Source organism: Eumetopias jubatus, unplaced genomic scaffold (assembly GCF_037043125.1).
Source record: "Eumetopias jubatus isolate StellerSeaLion01/CBP00866 unplaced genomic scaffold, mEumJub1_p1.0 scaffold_13, whole genome shotgun sequence".
Taxonomy (NCBI): domain Eukaryota; kingdom Metazoa; phylum Chordata; class Mammalia; order Carnivora; family Otariidae; genus Eumetopias; species Eumetopias jubatus.
Window position 1 is genome coordinate 58,998,851 of NW_028274819.1, and position 22,101 is coordinate 59,020,951.

General features: G+C 39.2%; 2 protein-coding genes across 2 annotated transcripts in view; both read right to left on the minus strand.

Annotated features, from left to right (window-relative positions):
* Positions 1 to 22,101, minus strand: part of INTS4 (integrator complex subunit 4) — a 116,607-nt gene that overhangs the window by 74,922 nt on the left and 19,584 nt on the right. The window contains exons 3-4 of the mRNA XM_028115929.2: positions 13,575 to 13,692; positions 7,125 to 7,231 (exon numbers count right to left, since the gene is read on the minus strand). Coding sequence (XP_027971730.1) covers positions 7,125 to 7,231; positions 13,575 to 13,692 — 225 coding nt within the window. The remainder of the gene's footprint in view (positions 1 to 7,124; positions 7,232 to 13,574; positions 13,693 to 22,101) is intronic.
* On the minus strand, positions 10,401 to 10,834 carry LOC148162666 (P antigen family member 3-like). Its single transcript, XM_088018040.1, has one exon. The coding sequence runs from the start codon at positions 10,725 to 10,727 to the stop codon at positions 10,401 to 10,403; it is 327 nt and encodes a 108-aa protein (XP_087874166.1). The 5' UTR covers positions 10,728 to 10,834.

The following is a 22,101-nucleotide window of genomic DNA, read 5'->3' on the forward strand; positions in this document are numbered from 1 at the left end:
TATCTTCAATTTTTTGAGGAACTGCGGAACTATTTTCCAAAGCAGCTGAGGCATTTTACATTGCCACCAGAAATGGAGGAGAGCTCCAATTACTCCAAATCCTCACCAAAACTTGGTATGGTCAAGTATAGTATAACCATCCAAAGGTGTGAAACAGCATCTCACTGTGGTTTTGATTTGTATTTGCTGAGCATCGTTTTGTGTTTATTGGCTACTTGTATATCTTCTTTGGAGAAATGCCTATTAAGATCCTTTGCCCATTTTTAAATTGTTATTTGTATTTTTATTGTTCGGTTGTAAGAGATCTTTATATAGTCTAGACATTAGACATATAATTTGCAAATATTTTTTCCCATTCTGTGGACTGTCTTCACTTTCTTGATAGTGTCTTTCCAGTCACAATTCTTCAATTTTGATGAAATCCAATTTATCTATTTTTTCTTTTGTTCCTTGTGCTTTTGTCGTATCTAATAATCCACTGCCAAACCCATGGTGATGAAAATCTACAGCTATGTTTTCTTCTAAGAAGTTTATAGTTTTAGCTGACATATTTAGGTCTTTGATACATTTTGAGTTAATTTTTACATATGGTGTTAGTTAAGTTTCCAAATTAATTCTTTTGCAGGTGGATATCAAGTTGTCCCAGCACCACATGTTGAATAGACTGTTCTTTCTCCATTGAATGGTATTGGTATCCTTTCAAAAAATCAGTTGACCAAAGATACATGGGATTAATTTTGGGTTCTCAATTCTGTTTCACTGATCTTTACATGTACCTATTGGTGCTTAGTTAAGTTTTTGAAATCTGCTAGTGTACCTGTTACTGTGTTCTTCTTTTCCAAGACTGTTTTGGCTATCTTGGTTCCCTTTGAAAATCCATATAGTTTTCAAATACAAGTTTTGTACTTCTTTTATTAAATGTATTAGTATTTTATTAGTTTTGATGCTACAATAAATGGATTTTCTTAATTTCATTTTCATATTGCTCATTGCAAATATAGAGAAATACAATTGATTTTTTAATACATTCATATTGTATCCTGCAACCTTCCCTAACTTGTTTACTTCTAATAGTTTTTAAATGGATTCCTTAGAATTTTTTTATATATAAGGTCATGTCATGTGAACAGACAGGGATAGTTTTACATCTTCCTTCCCAGGACTGATGCCTTTTATTTCCTTTTCTTGCCTAAGTGCCTTGGCTAGAACCTCCAGTACAATGCAGAATAGACATAAGACACAAGAACATAGCTGTTTTGTTCCTGATCTTAGGTGGGGAAGGCATCCAATCTTTCACTATTAGTATGTTAGCTGTCAGTTTTTCACAGACGGCCTTTATCAGGCTGAAGAAGTTCTATTCTACTCCCAGGCTTTTTTTTAAGTGTTTTTATAATGAAATTATATTGAATCTTGTCAAATGCTTTTTCTAAATCTATTCTGAGATGATCATGGAATTTTGTCCTTTATTCTTTTTTTAATTTAGTTTCAGATGTTGAACCAATTTGCATTCCTAGAATGAATCCCATTTGGTTGTGGTGTATAATCCTATTTACAAATAGCTGAATTTGGCTTGCTAGTATTTTGTTAAGGATTTTTACATCCATATTCATAAAAAACACTGGTCTAGAGTTTGCTTTTCATGTGAGGTCTTTGGTTTTGGTTTTAGGCTCATACTAACCTCATAGAATGAGCTGGGAAATGTTCACTCCTATTTTGGGGGAAAGTGAAAAACCGGTGTTCCTATTTAAATGTTTGATATAAAGCCATCTGAGGGTGAGCTTTTCTTTGTCAGTAGGTTTCTGTTTTTTTCATTCCTAATTTAATTTCTTTACTTGTTACAGGTCTATTCAGATTGTCTACTTCTTCTTGAGTCAGTTTTGGCAGTCTGTCTCTTTATAGAGATTTGTCCATTTCATCTAAGTTATCTATTTTATTAGCATATGGTTATTCACAATTTTCTTTTATAATCTTTTTTTATTTCTATCACATTGGTATTAATGTGCTCTATTTCTTTTCTGATTCTGGTAATTTTCTCTTTCTTTCCTGGGCAATATAACTAAAGGTTTGTCAATTTTGTAGATCTTTTCAAAGAACAAGCTTTTGGTTTCATTGACTTTATCCTACTGTTTTTCTATTCTCTATTTCATTAATTTCCACTCTAATCTTTTTTTTTTTTTTTTTAAGATTTCACTTATTTATTTGACAGAGAGAGAGAGCACAAGTAGGGGAAGCGGCAGAGGGAGAGGGAGAAGCAGGCTTCCCGCCGAGCAGGGAGCCCAATGTGGGGCTCAATTCCAGGACCTGGGATCATGACCCGAGCTGAAGGCAGCTGCTTAACTGACTGAGCCACCCAGGCACCCCTTCACTCTAATCTTTCTCATTTCCCTCCATCTGCATGCTTTATATTTAGTGCACTCTTCTTTTCCCAGTGTCTTAAGGTGGAAGGTTAGGTTACTGATTGAGATCTTTGACTTTTTTACCATAGGCATTTCGAGCTACAAATTTCCCTCTAAGCATGCTGTAGCTAAATCCCCCAAGTTTTCATTCATCTCCAAGTATTTTCTAATTGCTCTTTTGATTTCTTTTTTGACCCATTGGTGATACAGGAGTATATTGTTTAATTTCCATATTTAGGGGCGCCTGGGTGGCTCAGTTGTTAAGCATCTGCCTTCAGCTCAGGTCATGATCCCAGTGTCCTGGGATCGAGCCCCACATCAGGCTCCCTGCTCAGCAGGAAGCCTGCTTTTCCCTCTCCCACTCCCCCTGCTTGTGTTCCCACTCTCACTGTCAAATAAATAAAATCTAAAAAAAAAAAAAATTTCCATATTTAGGGGTCTCCCAAATTTCTTTGTTACTGATTTCTAATTTCATTCCATTGTGATTAGAGAACATACTTTGTATTATTTCTACCAAAAAGGTGAATGCTACTGTATGTGAATCTTATCTCAAAACATATTGTATGACAGGGCACCTGGGTGGCTCAGTCGTTAAGCATCTGCCTTCGGCTCAGGTCATGATCCCAGGGTCCTGGGATGGAGCCCCACATTGGGCTCCCTGCTCAGTGGGAAGCCTGCTTCTCTCTCTCCCACTCCCCCTGCTTGTGTTCCCTCTCTCGTTGTGTCTCTGTTAAATAAATAAATAAAATCTTAAAAAAAAAAAACAAAACATATTGTATGACAAAATCACAGACAAAATGGCATTAGGCAATATAAATACTAACTGTAGCTATGTATCATGGTCTTTATTTACTTGAGTCTGCAAAAGCTTTTCACAGATCTACCATTTTCAAATGGTTCAAATTTTTACTCCATTATGAGCCTCTACAAACGGTGAAGAAACATACAAAACCCCACATGTGAAACTAGCAAAGAATATGAAAAGTTTATTCTGAAGAAAGGAAACAGAAATGAAACACAAATATGAAGCTTCACTAGTAATCTTTTAAAAAGGAAATTTTAAAAATAATATTAATTAAAAAATAAAAGGAAAATTTTTTTTTTAAGATTTTATTTATTTGTCAGAGAGAGGGAGAGAGAGACAGAAAGCAAGCACAAACAGGGGGAACAGCAGGCAGAGGGAGAAGCAGGCTCCCTGCATAGCAAGAAGCCCAATGTGGGACTCGATCCCAGTACCCTGGAATCATGATCTGAGCCAAAGGCAGCCGCCTAACTGACTGAGTCACTCAGGCATCCCAAAAAGGAAATTTAAAGAAAAAACATTTTCCTCCTACCAGATTAATGGGTTTGTCATCTGTTTTAAAATATTAATACCCATGCCTCCTTTGTCATGTCATAGATTAAATGACCAGATAAGTGTGGGTTTATCTCTGGGCTTTCTATTCTATTCCATTGATCTAGGTATCTATTTTGTGCCAGTACCATACTGTTTTAATTATCATAGCTTTGTAGTATATCTTGAAATCTGAAATTGTGTTACCTCCAGCTTTGTTTTTTCTTTAAGATTCCTTTGGCTATTCAGGCTCTTCTGTGGTTCCATACAAATTTCAGTATTATTTGCTCTGTGAAAAATGCTACTGGTATTGTGACAGGGACTGCATCAAATCTGTAGATGGTTTTGGGTAATATGGACATTCTGTGGAATATATTATGGGGAAATTATCTTCAATGCATGGTGTTGGGAAGACTGGACAGTTACATCTAAGAGATTGAAACTGGACCACTTTCTAACACCATACACAAAAAGAAACTCAAAATGGATTAAAGACCTAAATGAGACCTGAAATGACAAACACGCTAAAACAAAACATAGGCAGTAATTTCTCTGACATGGGCCATAGCAACATTTTTCCAGATATGTCTCCTAAGGCAAGGGAAACAAAAGCAAAAATAAACTACTAGGACTACATTACATCAAAAGAAAAAGCTTTTGCACAGCAAAAGAAACCATCAAACAAAATAGAAACCTATTAAATGGGAGAAGATATTTGTAATTGATATATCTAATAAGGGATTAATATCCAGAATATATAAAGAACTTGTACAACTCAAAATCAAAAAACAATCCAATTAAAAAATGGACAGAGGTGGGGTGCCTAGCTGGCTCAGTTAAGCGTCTGCCTTCAGCTCAGGTCATGATCCCAGGGTCCTGGGATCAAGCCCCATATCAGACTTCCAGCTTAGCAGGGAGTATGCTTCTCCCTCTCCCTCTGCCTCTGCCCCCTGCTCATGTGCTCTCTGTCTCTCAAATAAATAAAATCTTAAAAAAAAAAAACATACTGGACAGAGGACATGAACAGACATTTTTCCAAAGAAGATATATAGATGCCCAAAAGATATATGAAAAGATGCTCAACATCACTAGTCATCAGGGAAATGCACATTAAAACTACAATGAGATATCACCTTACACCTATTGGAATGGTTAAAATTAAAAAGACAAGAAATACCAAGTATTGATAAGGATATGGATCATACATTGTTGGTGGGAATTTAAATTGGTGCAATCACTGTAAAAACAGTATGGAGGTTCCTCAAAAAATTAAAAACAGAAATACCATACAATACCCAAAGAAAATGAAAACATTAATTCAAAAAGACATATGCTTCACTATGTTTACTGTAGCATTGTTTCCAATAGCCAAGATATGGAAGCAACTTAAGTGTCCACGGACAGATGAGTGGATAACGAAGATACACTGTGTCTGAGTATCTGTATGCGTGGGCATGTACACACAACACACACACACACACACACACTCACGAATACTATGCAGCCACAAAAAAGGATGAGCCATGCCATTTACCACAATATGGATGGACCTAGAGGGTATTATGGTAAGTGAAATAAGTCAGACCGAGAAAGACAAATACCATATGATTTCACTTACACATGGAATCTAAAAAAAAACAAAACCATAAACAAACAAGCAAAAAGCAGAATCGGAACTATAAATACAGAGAACAAACAGATGGCTGCCAGAAGGCAAGGGTTGGAGGAATTGGGCAAAATGGATGAAGGGGAATGGAAAAAAAAAACCAAAACAAAATAGTAATACCCAATGCGAGAGAGATACAGTGAAATTAGGCACTCTCATACACTGCTGGTGGTCATACAAACTGCAACACTCTGGGAACCAATTTGGCAAGTATCAAGAGCCTTAAAAAAAAACCCTAAATGCTTTCAACTAGTAATTCTACTATGTTTAGGAAATAAACCTAAATACAGAAAATATTTTAGACAATATTCACTGCAGTATTATTCACAATTTAAAAAGTGGTTTTAATATAAATGTCCAATAATAGGAGAATGATTAGGTAAACTATAGTTTAATTATTGAGCAAAATATCATGTACCCATTGAAACTGTCTACAAAATATTTACAATATAAAATACTTCTGTTATAATGTCAGTGAAAAAGCAAAATGCAAAATCTTAAAAAAAAAAAAGGGTGGGGCGCCCGGGTGGCTCAGTCGTTAAGCATCTGCCTTCAGCTCAGGTCATGATCCCAGGGTCCTGGGATCGTGCCCCGCATCAGGCTTCCTGCTCCATGGGAAGCCTGCTTCTCCCTCTCCCACTCCCCCTGCTTGTGTTCCCTCTCTCACTGTCTCTCTCTCTGTCAAATAAAAAATAAAATCTTAAAAAAAAAAAAGCAAACTGAAGAAACTGTTACCTCAAGCATTAACAATCCACTTCATAGGACACTTCTCACGAGCACAATCTCACAGACATGTTATTCTCTTACATGGTATATCTATATCTATATATTACTCTCTCAAACATACAATCTCTAGTTTTTTCCACTTAGGCTTTTAATATTGTACTTGTCAAAGTGTTCTGGGTTTGTTTGTTGTTGTTGTTGTTTATTAAGATAAATGATACACTCTTTTTCCTGGGGCTCAGACATAGTTTTCTAATTCCATAAATATAATATTCTTTCACAGTTCAAACACATTTGTCTTATATTCTCAAAATAAATTCGTCAGAAAGATTAAAAGTAAAACCAATTGTACAAGTTTAGAAGCTGTTATGTACAAAAGGCGGCTAATTAAAAGCTGCAAATTAAATCAAAAGGCACAGCTAATATACATGTATTTCTTTTATAGTTAGAAAAAAAACTAAAAAAATCTTCCCCAACACTTGTTTCTTTGTAGTTAGTCTGTTTATTGAGGCAATAAAGCATAACAAAAAAGAATATGGGCTTTAGAATCAGAGAAACTAGAGTTTATACCCTGGTTCTGCAACTTTCTAGCTGTGAAATATTGAGCAAGTTAAACTCCCTAAACGGCAACGGCCACCTTTGTAAAACAGGGATAAGAGTACTTACCTAAAGGACTGGAGAGAACACATGAAAAGCTGGATACAAACTACCCTAATAAGCAGAGTGCATGTATTAAGCACAGTATACATGGCAGCTATTATAATAATTTTCATTTCTTTTGGGAGGATGAGGAAGTTCATTTTGTAACAAGTTACTCAGCTTTATACCTAATCCAACATCAAGAAACAAAAGGATGGCAGCTCTTAAAACCATTATGCATCCTTGGCAATTCTTAGTTACAGATTTGGGATGGAGCTAAGCAGATCTTACAGCTCATACTACCTCTTAAGGCAATGCAAACTATTCAAGAAAGATGCAACCCTGTATCTAACCATCATGCTCTTACCTTGCAGGCTACATCAACTAATCGCATCTGGATAGCTTGATTCTCTGGGAGTTTAGTGCCAATTGCAAGCAAAGTGTCCAACAGTTGAGCTAGGACTTGATGAGACTCTAGAAAGGAAGATGAAAAGTTGGGTTGGAGAATTTCAAAAGGAGATCACTAGAGAAACTAAATTTACTTGGGTAAAAAATGTACATTTTTGTTAGCTAGGTTCCTCTATTCGATCCTTGAATTCCCCTCAACCAAAAGCTAAGTTCCTAAAAGGATCATGTCTAAAACTTTGAATCTGGGGCTCCTGGGTGGCTCAGTCAGTTAAGTGTCTTACTTTGGCTCAGGTCATGATCTCAGGGTCCTGGGACTGAGACCCCCGCACTGGGCTGCCTGCTCAGTGGGGAGTCTGCTTCTCCCTCTCTCTTCCCTTCTGCCCCTCTCCCTGCTTGTGCTCTCTCTCACATAAATAAAATCTTTAAAAAAATAAAAGAATAAAGCATGAATCCTCCACAAGATTGGGCACAGTACTCCAAAACTGTTTAGTGCTTGATTAATTCAAGGGCTTTTCACAGCTTTCCAGATAAAATCCAAATTCCTTAGCAGGGCATACACACATACATACCAGTCCCTCCATGAGGTCTAGCTCTGCCCACCTTTCTAGCCTCATCTCTTTAAGTCTCCTCTAGCACCCTTTTTTCCAATTACTTATGATTTCATGTCCCCCTATCTTTGCTCAGGCTAACTTCCCTAGAATTCCTCCACCCATACCCAGCTCCATTCTCAATCCCACTCCCCAGGAAGCACCTACTAATCTTGTAGTGTCACCTGCTATACAGAACTTTTCCTTCTTCCCCAACAAGAATTGACTATTTCCTCCTTTGTGCTTCCACTGCACCCTGTACACTCTAACATTTTACTATACTTATTTTCCTATCAAACTAAACCAAGAGACTGAAAGATCCCTGAGGACAATGATTGTGTCTTATTCACCTTTGTATTCTCTCAATCCAGCACCACTCATTATATGCTCAATGAAGGTTTAGTAAGTGGGCAAAGAGCCAAATCCAAATAAATCAATACCAATCAGCCAGATTCTCTTCTTTGTCTAAATTCTCTTTTTTGTTCCAAATGTGGTTCTTTTAATGCTGGCTGTATACAGGAGGATTTTAGATGGCATTCAGATAATCATTTTTATATTAATAATTATGTTTTAAGGTACATAATGAAAATTGCAGTTACTATCTATTGATGTCACATAACACTAATTTCCTTTTACCCATCAAGATAGTCTCTTTAAATTAACTAAAAAAAAATTTTGTCCACTTAAGAAAAATATTAAGTAAACTATAGTACAGATGTAAAACAAATATGTCAAAAATGGTGTACATACATATAAAGTGACTAAAGCTCAGAAAACACGAGTGGAGCACTTGGCTGGCTCAGTCGGTAGAATATTCTTTTTTTTTAATTTTTTTTTATTGTTATATTAGTCACCATACATTACATCATTAGTTTTTGATGTAGTGTTCCACGATTCATTCTTTGTGCATAACACCCAGTGCTCCATGCAGAACGTGCCCTCTTTAATACCCATCACCAGGCTAACCCATCCCCTGACCCCCCTAGAACATGCAACTCTTGATCTCAGGGTTGTGAGTTCAAGCCCACATTGGGTGTAGAGATTACTTAAAAATAAGACCTAAAAAAAGAAAGAAAGAAAAGAAGACACTGGCTACATAATCTCTTAGTAAAACTTCTAGTTAAATATAACAGATTGAACACATCTTTTATTATTCTTTCCTAAAATTTCATTAGTAAAAGAGTAAAGAAATTAAAAAGGTATAAACCTACAAACACCAAAAAAAAACCAAGAAAAACAAAAAACCAAAACAAACCCAGAGGAATAAAGGTAAGTACTTAAGAAAGGTAAATTTTTCAGAGATGAAAAACATCATAGATTAAAAAAAAGCTTTGGCAAAATGGAGAAATCTAATAGTAAATACGTACAGAGGAGGATATCCCTACAAAGCAAATGTATTCTAGCCATAACACCCCAAAAAGATTCAGGAATTGGGAGATTTAAAGCAACAACAAAAAGCAAAAATCGGGGATAAAGCAGGGATTTAGCTGAGGTCTCTGTAAGAAGCAGTTGGACCTCTGCCTCCCTCCCTATACTACACGGCATAGTGGCCACTGAAATAGGAAGTATATTCTATATAGAAATTAGACTAGAAAGTTCCCAATTTGGGGGATACCAGGTGAGGACTGGGAAGAAGAGGAGATTAAGAGATAGTAACGTACTGATAAATGAGACACTTCCCCCCTCTCCCTAGCCCCCTTCAACAGCTTTGACTCCAAAAAACACTGCAGTCAGGCATCCATCTGTCTTCCTCGCAGGAGATTTATGAACTCCAAAATGGAGAAACTGATGGGCCCCACAGAAAAACATGGAAGACACTAACATTTAAAAGTCCTCCAACATGGAGCACCGGGGTGGCTCAGTCGTTGAGCGTCTGCCTTCGGCTCAGGTCATGATCCCGGGGTCCTGGGATCGAGCCCAACAGCGGGCTCCCTGCTCCGCGGGAAGCCTGCTTCTCCCTCTCCTGCTCCCCCTGCTGGTGTTCCCTCTCCTGCTGTGTCTCTCTCCACCAAATAAATAAATAAAATCTTAAAAAAAAAAAAAGTCCTCCAAAGAGGTTCATCCTAGTATAGAGGCTACCAATTGACAAGCCCTGTCCCTTCACACAGAACTACCCATCAGCCTTTTAGTTCCTCGTCCTCATCTTAAATTTAAATGCAAAACCGAAGATCATCAAGAAGTCTCCAGTTCAAAAGAGACCACAAGGAGAAAAGGTACTTCAAGAACACAGAAGAAATATGAAGAAATTTCCAACGCTACCACACCACCCTTTAATTTACTTGTACAAAATGATTCTACATAACAACCATGAAAAGTTAGCTAAACCTTTTTTTTTTAAGATTTTATTTATTTGAAAAAGACAGAGAGAGCAGGGGCAGGGGAGGGGGGTTTGGCAGAGGGAGAAGCAGACTCCCCGCTGAGCAGGGAGCCCAGTGCAGGGCTGGATCTCAGGACCCTGAGATCATGACCCAAGCTGAAGGCAGACGTCCAACCAACTGAGCCCCCCAGGTGCCCCGTTAGCTAAGCTTTTCTAAGCTTAACTCTTGCTTTTTTTTTTTTTGTGGAACGTCTGTAAAACTTTATTGAGAGAATTACAACAGTGAAGTACCCCACATAAAAGTAGTCTGCATGTTTCAGCTTGTCCTTATTTAAATCTGGAGTAGTCCTTCACCTGCTTCCGGCATTTTAATGAGCTCTAAGAAGGGCAGACTTGGCCCCTTGACATTAGGGTCATCTTCAGTTATACCCCCAGCCTTTGCCTGAGGCAGCTCCTGGAGATCAGCTTCCAGGTCCCGTCCTTGAGCCACAGGTCCTCCTTCAACTTCCTTCCCTTGATCAGGTAGAATATCCTGACTCTCAGGTGGTGCCTCCTTTTGTTTCAGTTGCTCATCACTGGGTTGCTGCTCCTGCTGGTTAGAGCCTGGATCATCTTTTCCTTGTTTGGATCTGGATCTGGATCTGACTCGGCCACTCATAGCTCACCCAGTTGAATTCAGCTAGCGAGAAAGCTCATGGCAGAGAGAACACACCGCCTCAATGGATCTCAGCTCAGCTCACAGAATGCGGGCCAACTCTTGCTTCTAATAAATCACAAATCTATCTAAATCTTAAGCCCTAGTCTCTCTCCTGAGTTCCAGACCTATATTACAACTACAGGTTGGATGGACATCTCCACATGGGTAATAAATAAATTCTCAACATCTCTCCTCTAAATGATGTAGTTCACCAAACCAAATTCCTCGGAGCCACCAACTTATCCTTCTAAAACTAGACTTGATTATTCCATGCCCTTGCTCAAAAAAACTTCACATGGTTCCCAGTGCCTACAAAATAACATTCAAAATTCCTTAGCACTCAAGACTACCTACCCTTTGGCTTCAAAACACTTTACGAGTTTTTCCTCCTAAAGCCCCTCACTCCCTGATGATCTCTCATGAAACAATTCAGTTTTTCAAATCTCTTATACGTGGCCAGTTCTCTAGCTTTTATCATAATGTTCCCACTTCTTGGCACTACTCCCATCTCTGCCTTTCCAAATGTGACTCTTCACTAAGCCTTTCTAGACCCCACCAGTCAGCACTTACCTCACCCTCTCTTCTGTTCCCACAGTATTCTGATTATACCTCCTCTACAACAAGCTGTGTGTTTTCATTGCTGGTGTGATATGTACTAGAGAAGCAGAGATACCTGACACCTAGTCCAGTGCTTGCCAAGGAATTGTGGAACTCATACATCTGATGAACTGAAATGAAGGACTTTTGGTCCACAGGGTGGCCCACACTGCTGGATTTTGAAAGTGAACACTAGACTGATAAATGAAAGACTCCTAATTCTAGTCTGTGCTTTATTCTAAGCCACAAATACAGGGTGACTTTAGCAGTCACTTTTCATCCCTGAAGTTCATGTTCCTTGGCAATGAAATAAAGGGCTTGAACTAGATGATCTTTATGGTCCCTTCCAGTTCTATCTTCTACTCTAAATCTAGGTGGCCAGGAACTGGAAACCAGGAGGAGACCTAGATTAAATCTCTCAAAGACAATTAAGTAATAAACATTAGAATAGTGGTACCTGGATGGTTCAGCCGGTTGAGCATCTGATTCTTGGTTTCGACTCAGGTTATGATCTCTGCGTCATGAGATAGAGGGACTGTCTCTGAGTTCCCTGGCCCTTTATTACTCCACTCAGTGTGGAGTCCGCTCAAGATTCTTTCCCTCTTCCTATGCCCGTCCACTCGTACTCACACACACTTGTGCTCTCTCTCTCTCTCTCTCCCTAAAATAAATAAATAGGGGCAACTGGGTAGCTTAGTCAGTTAAGCATCCGACTCTTGGTTTCGGCTCAGGTCGTGATCTCAGGGGTGTGGGACTGAGCCCCGCATCAGGCTCCACACTCAGCATGAAGTCTGCTTAGGATTCTCTCTCTCTCTCTCCCTCTGCCCCTCCCGCTTGTGCTCTCTTTCTCTCTCTGAAATAAATAAATAAATCTTTAAATAAATAATTTTTAAAGAAAAGAAACCTTAGAATATTTAACAAAAAGCAAAACAGCTATATCCATGTATACTGCATATTTTTTTTTAAAGATTTTATTTATTTATTTGACAGAGAGAGATACAGTGAAAGAGGGAACACAGCAGGGGGAGCGGGAGAGGGAGAAGCAGGCTTCCCACCCAGCAGGGAGCCTGATGAGGGGCTCGATCCCAGGACCCTGGGATCATGACCTGAGCCAAAGGCAGACGCCCAACAACTGAGCCACCCAGGTGCCCTATACTGCATAATTTGAGTCTCTCTTTTTTAAGGTTAGAATGAGGTTTGCATCCAAATTAACTCTCTTATAATGTTTCTATCTTAGAGATAAAGTGTTTCAGTTAAACCATGGTCTATAAGAAAGAGCACGGCACTAAGTTCTCAGTTCTGCTACTCCTTAGCTAAATGAACTGACTTCCACTCACTTCATCTCTCTGGGACTAAGTTTCTACCATCCACAAAATGAACGAGTTAGACAAGATGATCTCTATAAGGCCAATTATAGATAAATAAGTCTATGGCTCTATGAAATCCCCAATCTTAAAGTGTGAAATTTTTGCAGGTATATAGTTAGCTTCTATAAGAACCGTCCATGGAAAGAAAGGATACTTTTTTACTAAGGCAATGTAATTGTTTTAGTGCTTTTAAAAGAAATGGATTTATTTTTTTGCCACTATCTACAAGAGCAAAAAGTTAGAAACATGCTACTGTATCAGTTGCTATTTAATGTATTATCAACACCTCAAATACTGTGAAGGTGATACAGAAACATGGAAAATATTATGAAGACGATATAGAAACATGGAAAAATGTATGTAATGTTGAGTATAGTAAAACACAAATAGTACATTCACTGTAAGTACAACCATACAAAATGTATATAAGTAAAAGGCAATATGTAAAACCTTGTTTTATGGAAATAGAAAGGGTATTTTTATAAAATTTTTCTTTATTGTCATTAATCTCTTACATTTATAAACTGTTGTCCAATATTTAAAGTCACATTTATTTAGATAAGTATACCCCAAGATGAAATAAAACTATTCTTTGAAACTATAATCAAAATTATATTTTCAGAAAACAGCAACAAAGGGTTTTTATTTAATTTTAAAATAAATATTAAAGCAAGGCACCAACTCTGTATTTTATCTTTAATGTAAATATATGTACATGTTTTATTGAATCATCCTCAAATTCTTTTTCAGTAACAACCAAAACAAGGAAGTTTTGTCCTAAATTCTATATAGATGGAACTAAAGATTTCTGCTCTGATTATATAGTTTTTAAATTACAACTTACTTTCATTCTGCAGGATGTTAATGGCATCATCCATAATGCAGTCTGGTGAAAATCCAGCAGTCTTTGATAATAAACCCAACAATGATGCAATTTTCAGTCTCACAGATGGATCATTCTCCTGGAACAAAAGAAGCTGTTGTTACCTTGATGTGCTAGTCTCAGCTAACCAACAAACAGGAACACGGGAAACTAACATCTCAAAAGTGATTCAATGATCCAAGTTTTCTAAGGTTTTATTTCTGAGAAATTAATCTTATAAACTTCAGGGGAAAGAGATTTTGTCGATCAGTATGTTACACCTAAATACTGCAAAGTGAATGGGAATTTATCTGATACCATTACCTTCTTTTTTTTTTTTAAGATTTTATTTATTTGAGAGAGAGAGAAAGTAAGCAAGAGAGAGCACAAGCTGGGGAGGGGGTAGAGGGAGAGGGAGAAGCAGACTCCCCACTGAGCAGGGAGCCCGATGCAGGGCTCCATCCCAGGACCCTGAGATCATGACCCAAGCTGAAGGCAGACGCTTAACCGACTGAACCACCCAGGCGCCCTGATACCATTACCTTCTAACCAGAAACATGCTTTTAGGATTAAAAGTGCCCTTCTTCCACTGTGCAGCCACCTCAGACATGAAGTGCGGCAAGCTGCCCCAACACTGCCAGCACGGGGGAACCAACACTGCTGCCAGCACTGCTGCTCCCGGAGCCTCTGGAAACTGGCTGCTACAGCTACCACAGCCATCACCAGACACAATCTCTCACCGAACCTGCTCTTTTGGATCACCACATCCTGATTACAAGTCGGAGGCTGGTGAATCTAATTGGCTGGGTCTAGGGCCTGGGCCTGCGTCTCAGGTGCAAGGGAGACTAAGAAATGAGTAGTCTCGCCCTTTCAGCCACAATACTGGGAGGTGGTCTCCAAGTTGCACCAACATTCCTATAGTGAGAAATTTCTCCCAAGGCAAAAAGGAACACATCCTTTTGTTCATCTCAAGTTTGTAGCACAATATGTGGCACTATGTAGATACACATACTGAACATACATATATGTGAAATGAAAAACAAAATGTACTTCGCCAATGCTAAGATTAGGTCAGCACATTTCTATACCAAAGACAAAATTACTTAAATGTATGCTCAAAAGATGAAGTGCCTTCTAGATATGACCAACTCCCCAGTTCCCACCTAGTTTCTAAGGAAGTGACAAAGCACACCAAGGAGGCCTGAAGCGGGAGGAGCAGCAATAGATATGGAGTAGGAAGACCCAGAATCCTGGCAAGCCGCTTACCACGTATATAACCTTGGAAAAGTTGTTTTCTTGGGAATTCAATTGTGGGGAAGAGAAAGGGCTTTGAAATTAGCCAGATCTAGGTGTAAAGCCTGGACTATGTCTTGACATAAGCCCTATGTCTTGAACAGGCTAATTAACCTCTCTAAGCCTCATCTGTGACATGGGACTAGTAACAACCTCAGAGGACACTGAGAGGAAAATGACTAGCACAGGAATGGCACACAGCACACAGTCAGATGTTACTGCCCTCCTCCCTTCCTCTCCCTGATCATCAATCCTTTCATGCAGAGGGTAATAAAATCTGAACTGTACCACCCTGAATATGGTACTCAGAGAGGTACCCTAAAGAGCGAGTAAAAAAACACATGAACGGTAAGTCTAGAATATTGGAAATTCCACAGGGTACATGCCCTTGTTTTTAAACAAGAAAAAATGGCATGCGAATGAAAAAAAAGGTGGAGGGCAAAAATGCTACAGATTCTTAAAAGAGACTTAAAGAGATAAATTAACCAAATGCAATGTGTGAATTTTGCTTCGAACAAACAAACCATACAAAGTCTTCTTTTAGAAAATCAATGAGGTGCGCCTGGGCAGCTCTGTTGGTTAAGTGTCTGACTCTTGATTCCGGCTCAGGTCATGATCTCAGGGTCCTGGGATGGAGCCCCATGTAGGGCTCTCTGCTCAGTGCAGAGTCTGCTTGAGCATTCTCTCTCTCCCTCTCCCTCGGCCCCTTCCCCATGCTCATGCACACGTGTGCACACACACGCTCTCTCTCTCAAAATAAATAAATAAATCTTAAAAAAAAAGACAGTCAGTGAAAACTGAACATGGCGTAGGTATTATATGCTATCAAAAACTGTTGTGGGTTTATTTTAAAGTCCTAAAACAAGTCCTTATTTTTTAAACATAGATAATTAAATATTCACAAGTGAAATGATATGCTGCTTCAGATGTGCCCAACCTCCAAAAAGTGGCGGAAAAGACATCAAAACAAGAATGGCAAAAAGCTGATAACCACTGAAGCTGGATGAAGAAGACCTAAAGGCTTATATTATTTTCTCTCTTTTTGTGTGTTTGTGAAGCTACCAAACAAAAGTTAACTTTTGGGAAAAAAATCACATGAAAGTACTATATTCTATCTAAAATGGTTAATTAATTTATTCCTTCAACATACATACAAGAAGCACCTACTATGTGCCAAGCATTATTCTAGCTACTGGGGATACAATGGTGAATAAAGCAGAAGCAATTTCTTCTCTCATAGATCTTATAGTCAAATGGATAAGACTAGCAAAAGAATACATAATTTCACAAGGTAAACATTCTGAAGAAAAATAAAGTGTGCAATGGATTAAAGAGTAATGTGGGGAGACTATTCTAGATAGGACAGTGAGGAAAGTTCACTCTGAGGACCCAACTTTTGAGAGAACACTTAACTGAGTCAGACAGAGAGCCACAGGAAGATTTAGGGAAGCAGCGTTCCAGGCAGAAGAAAGGTGCAAACTCAGAATATGGGTAATTCTAAAATGCTGTATATAAAACTCCAGAAAAATGCATACAAAACTGTTAGCAGTGATTCTCTCCAGAGTAATCTCTGGAGAACGCATTTTGTTTTTTAACTTTTTTTGTTTAAGATTTATTCACTGGGGCGCCTGTATGGCTCAGTTGGTTAAGCATCTGCCTTCGGCTCAGGTCATGATCCCAGGGTCCTGGGATCAAGTCCCGCATCGGGCTTCCTGCTCAGTGGGGAGTCTGCTTCTCCCTCTGCCTGCTTCTCCCCCTGCTTGTGCTCTCTCTGTCAAATGAATAAATTAAAAAACAACAACAACAAAAAAGGCTTATTCATTTATTTAGAGAGAGAGTGTGAGCGGGGGGGGGGGGGGGGGCGGGCGGGCAGGCACAGAGGGAGAGAATCTTTCAAGCAGACTCCCTGCTGATCGCAGAGCCCATTATAGCCCAATCCCACAACCCATGAGATCACAACCTGAGTCGAAACCAAGAGTCAGATGCTCAACTGCCTGAGCCACCCAGGCACCCCATTTTTTAAGTTTTTTTATTTGCAAAGGCAAATCTCATTCATTCACACATTTCTTCAGTGCTTGAATTTGTTACAATAAATATTACTGCTGTAATTTTTTTTAAGATTTTATTTATTTGACAGAGAGAGAGAGCACATGAGAGAGAACGAGTTGGGGGGGTCAGAAGGATAGGGAACAGCAGACTCCCTGCCGCGCAGAGTCTGACTCAGGGCTCGATCCCAGGACCCCAGGATCATGACCTCAGCCAAGGGCAGACGCTTAACTGAGCCACCCAGGTGCCCCAAACTGTTGTAATGTTTAAAAGAGTGTAAATTTTTAAATCTACACAAATATATACAACCCTTCAAAAGCTCCCAGTTTTATACAGAAAGAAGTGTGAGCTGCTCAGCGTGCCACAAAGGCCTGCAAAGACTTGCCACTATGTCAGCTCCCACAATTCCCTACCAGTGATGCCATGCTGCTTCAAACTTCTGTACCTCCACTTAAGACAGTTCCTCTACCTAGGCTGCCTTCCCTTTCTCCCACACCCACCCCCTCCTGCCCCTTAGGTGTATAACCCCAGGAAGTCATCTCTGATCCCTGAACTGGACATGGAACAACCTTGCACAACCCTTTATCATGCCATTCACTACAGTGCATTGTATTTGCTTGTGATTGTGTATTTCCCCCAACTGGCCTGTGAGCCACAAGTGACTAGCAAAATGCCAAGAAAGCACTATGTACATTCTGATAAAATAAGAGTACAAGAAAAGGAAGAGCCAAGTGTTCTTAATTCACTCAGTAAATTATCTTATCTGTTCAACACGGATTTCCTGCACACTAGGAGCCCCCCATACCAGGCCATGGGGATACGCTGCCCTCATGGAACTTAGAGGTTGATGGGCAAGGCAGACATTTATTAAGTAATGTCCATTTAATAATTACAGAGTTGGAAAGAAAAAATACAGCGTTCTATGAAAGCATATGACATATCAGACAGGACTTTAAAATAACTACGTATTACGGTCAAAGAGATCCTGATCTAATTTGAGGCAGAGGAAAAAGAATGAATCAATGCTCTGAGTCATGAAAGAATACCACAACTTTCAGAACTGAAAAAAGGGCAATGTGGCTAAAATGTACATTGACATAAGATGAGGCTTTTTTTTTTTAAAGATTTTATTTATTCATTTGAGAGACACGGAGATAGCAACTGAAATAGCGAGTGAGAGCACACACAGGGAAGAGAGGGAGAAGCAGGCTCCCCGCTGAGCAGGGAGCCCGATGCGGGGCTTGATCCCAGGACCCTGAGACCATGACCTGAGCCGAAGGCAGACGCCCAACCAATTGAGCCACCCAGCCGCTCCTAAACGAGGCTTAAGAAACTAACAGGCACCACATCTTTTTGAGAATTATGGCAAGTATCCCTCTGAAAATGCCTACTATGAAGCAGGAATTCAACACATATTTGTTCACTGTTGAATAAACAAAGGAAAAATCTTTGTCCTAAGAGCAGTAAAAATCCTTTGATGAACTATCAACAGGAGAGTGACATTAACAGATTTGAATTTTTGAAATATCAATCCAGCCTCAATATAATGATTGCGTTGGAAGGGGCAAAACTAGACAGAGACAAATTAAGAGTATACTGCAATAGTCCAGCAAAAGACATTAGCAAGACTTCCACTTCTGTTGAGGGCAAGGCTAGATAATTCAGACCAATCTTTCTGCTGAGGAAAACTAGAAAAGTACTACGAATGTAAAAAAAAAAAAGTGTGCACACCCATACACATACATATATGAAAACATATATAGGTGCGTGTATATACATATGTGTATTTGAAAGTATTAGAAAACTAAGATAAACTAAGAAAGAACTAGGATCATGCAAGGAAGGAACCCAGAAAGGTTCGCCTAGAGTGTGGGGCTGCTTTTTCTGCAGGCTTCTGCTAACTCTGGGAGTGAGGGAATGGAGAGATGAGGGGCAAAGTAAACGGTGCTTCTGACAGCCAAGTGAGGCCAGAGGGGCAATGGCTAGAGTTTAAGTCTAAGGGTACAAGGGTGAGAAGGGGCAGCCTAATAAATCCCATCACTTTGGATTAGAACCCCAAAAAGCTACAACAACACAAGAATGAAATAAAAATACACAGACTTTGGTAGGGACTGCAGGTCAGCTCTGAATCATCTTAATTCCCTAAGTGAGAATTTTTCCTGGATTTCTAGACCGAAACAAATATTCTCTGGCTTAAAATTAGTCATCCTAAGCCTCAAATTATTTTTACAAACAATTTTGGAAATAGACTGCCTAATACAATAAGAAATAAAGCATGACAGCAGATCAGATAACATGACTAGACATGATAAGGACACAGCCAGAGGGATTCATTTATTGGAGTTATCAGACAGAGATTTTAAAATAATTCTGCTTATTATGTTGAAAGAGATAAAGACAACATGAGAATTTCACCAGAGAACCAGAATTTTTTTAAAAAAGGAAATTATAGAAATGATAAAAAGCAGGGACGCCTGGGTGGCTCAGTCGGTTAAGCGTCTGCCTTCAGCTCAGGTCATAATCCCAGGGTCCTGGAATCAAGCCCCACATCAGGTTCCCTGCAGAGAGCCTGCTTCTCCCACTCCCTCTGTCTCTCCCCCTGCTTGTGCGCGCGCTCTCTCTCTCTCTCTCAGATAAATAAAATCTTTTTTAAAAAATTTCACTTCAAATTTTTGAAAATTTCAAGTCGTAATATCTAGGCTAACCAGTAAAAAAGTATAAAAGAATGTTTAACTCCCAACCTAAAGATGGAAAGAATTTAAAAAAAAATTCAAAAGATGGCAAGAAACAAGAAAAAGGAACATTAAACAGGTAAGGTAAATATAACGCTTTTAATAAGAGCATGGTTTTAAATCCACATATATCAATATTTACATTAAATGTAATGAACTAAATGATCAATTTTCTTTTTTCTTTTTTTAAATTTTTATTGTTATGTTAATCACCATACATTACATCATTAGTTCTGCATGTAGTGTTCCATGATTCAATCTTTGTGCATAACACCCAGTGCTCCACGCAGAATGTGCCCTCTTTAATACCCATCACCAGGCTAACCCATCCCCCCACCCTCCTCCCCTCTAGAACCCTCAGTTTGTTTTTCAGAGTCCATCATCTCTCATGGTTCGTCTCCCCCTCCAACTTACTCCCCTTCATTCTTCCACTCCTGCTATCTTCTTCTTCTTTTTTTTAAACATATGTTGCATTATTTGTTTCAGAAGTACAGATCTGTGATTCAACAGTCTTGCACAATTCACAGCGCTCACCATAGCACATACCCTACCCAACATCTATCACCCAGCCACCCCATCCCTCCCACCCCCCCATCACTCCAGCAACATTCAGTTTGCTTCCTGAGATTAAGAATTCCTCATATCAGTGAGGTCATATGAGACATCTCTTTCTCTGATTGACTTATGTCTCTCAGCATAACACCCTCCAGTTCCATCCACGTCGTTGCAAATGGCAAGATCTTATTCCTTGTGATGGCTGCATAATATTCCATTGTGTATATATACCACATCTTCTTTATCCATTCATCTGTCAATGGACATCTTGGCTCTTTCCTCAGTTCCGCTATTGTGGACACTGCTGCTATAAACATTGGGGTGCACGTACCACTTCGGATCCCTACATTTGTATCTTTGGGGTAAATACCCAGTAGTGCAATTGCTGGATCATATGGTAGCTCTATTTTCAACTGTTTGAGGAACCTCCATACTGTTTTCCAGAGTGGATGCACCAGCTTGCATTCCCACCAACAGTGTAGGAGGGTTCCCCTTTCTCCACATCCCCGCCAACATCTGTCGTTTCCTGACTTCTTAATTTTAGCCATTCTGACGGGTGTGAGGTGGTATCTCATTGAGGTTTTGATTTGGATTTCCCTGATGCCGAGCGATGTTGAGCACTTTTTCATGTGTCTGTTGGCCATTTGGATGTCTTCTTTGGAAAAATGTCTGTTCATGTCTGCTGCCCATTTCTTGATTGGATTATTTGTTCTTTGGGTGTTGAGTTTGGTAAGTTCTTTAAAGACTTTGCATACTAGCCTTTTATCTGATATGTCATTTGCAAATATTTTCTCCCATTCTGTCGGTTGTCTTTTGGTTTTGTGGACTGTTTCTTTTGCTGTGCAAAAGCTTTTTATCTTGATGAAATCCCAATAGTTCATTTTTGCCCTTGCTTCCCTTGCCTTTGGCAATGTTTCTAGGAAGAAGTTGCTGCGGCTGAGGTCGAAGAGGTTGCTACCTGTGTTCTCCTTTAGGATTTTGATGGACTCCTGTCTCACGTTTAGGTCTTTCAACCATTTGGAGTCTATTTTTGTGTGTGGTGTAAGGAAATGGTCCAGTTTCATTCTTCTGCATGTGGCTGTCCAATTTTCCCAACACCATTTGTTGAAGAGACTGTCTTTTTGCCATTGGACATTCTTTCCTGCTTTGTCAAAGACTAGTTAACCATAGAGTTGAGGGTCCATTTCTGGGCTCTCGATTCTGTTCCATTGATCTATGTGTCTGTTTTTGTGCCAGTACCATACTGTCTTGATGGTGACAGCTTTGTAATAGAGCTGGAAGTCCGGAATTGTGATGCCGCCAGCTTTGCTTTTCTTTTTCAATATTCCTCTGGCTATTCGGGGTCTCTTCCGGTTCCATACAAATTTTAGGATTATTTGTTCCATTTCTTTGAAAAAAGTGGATGGTATTTTGATGGGGATTGCACTGAATGTATAGATTGCTCTTGGTAGCATTGACATCTTCACAATGTTGGTTCTCCCAATCCATGAGCATGGAACATTTTTCCATTTCTTTGTGTCTTCTTCAATTTCTTTCATGAGTATTTTATAGTTTTCTGAGTACAGATCCCTTGCCTCTTTGGTTAAATTTATTCCTAGGTATCTTATGGTTTTGGGTGCAATTGTAAATGGGATCGACTCCTTGATTTGTCTCTCTTCCGTCTTGTTGTTGGTGTATAGGAATGCCACTGATTTCTGTGCATTGATTTTATATCCTGCTACTTCACTGAATTCCTGTATGAGTTCTAGCAGTTTTGGGGTGGAGTCTTTTGGGTTTTCCACATACAGTATCATATCATCTGCAAAGAGTGAGAGTTTGACTTCCTCTTTGCCGATTTGGATGCCTTTGATTTCTTTTTGTTGTCTGATTGCTGTGGCTAGGAC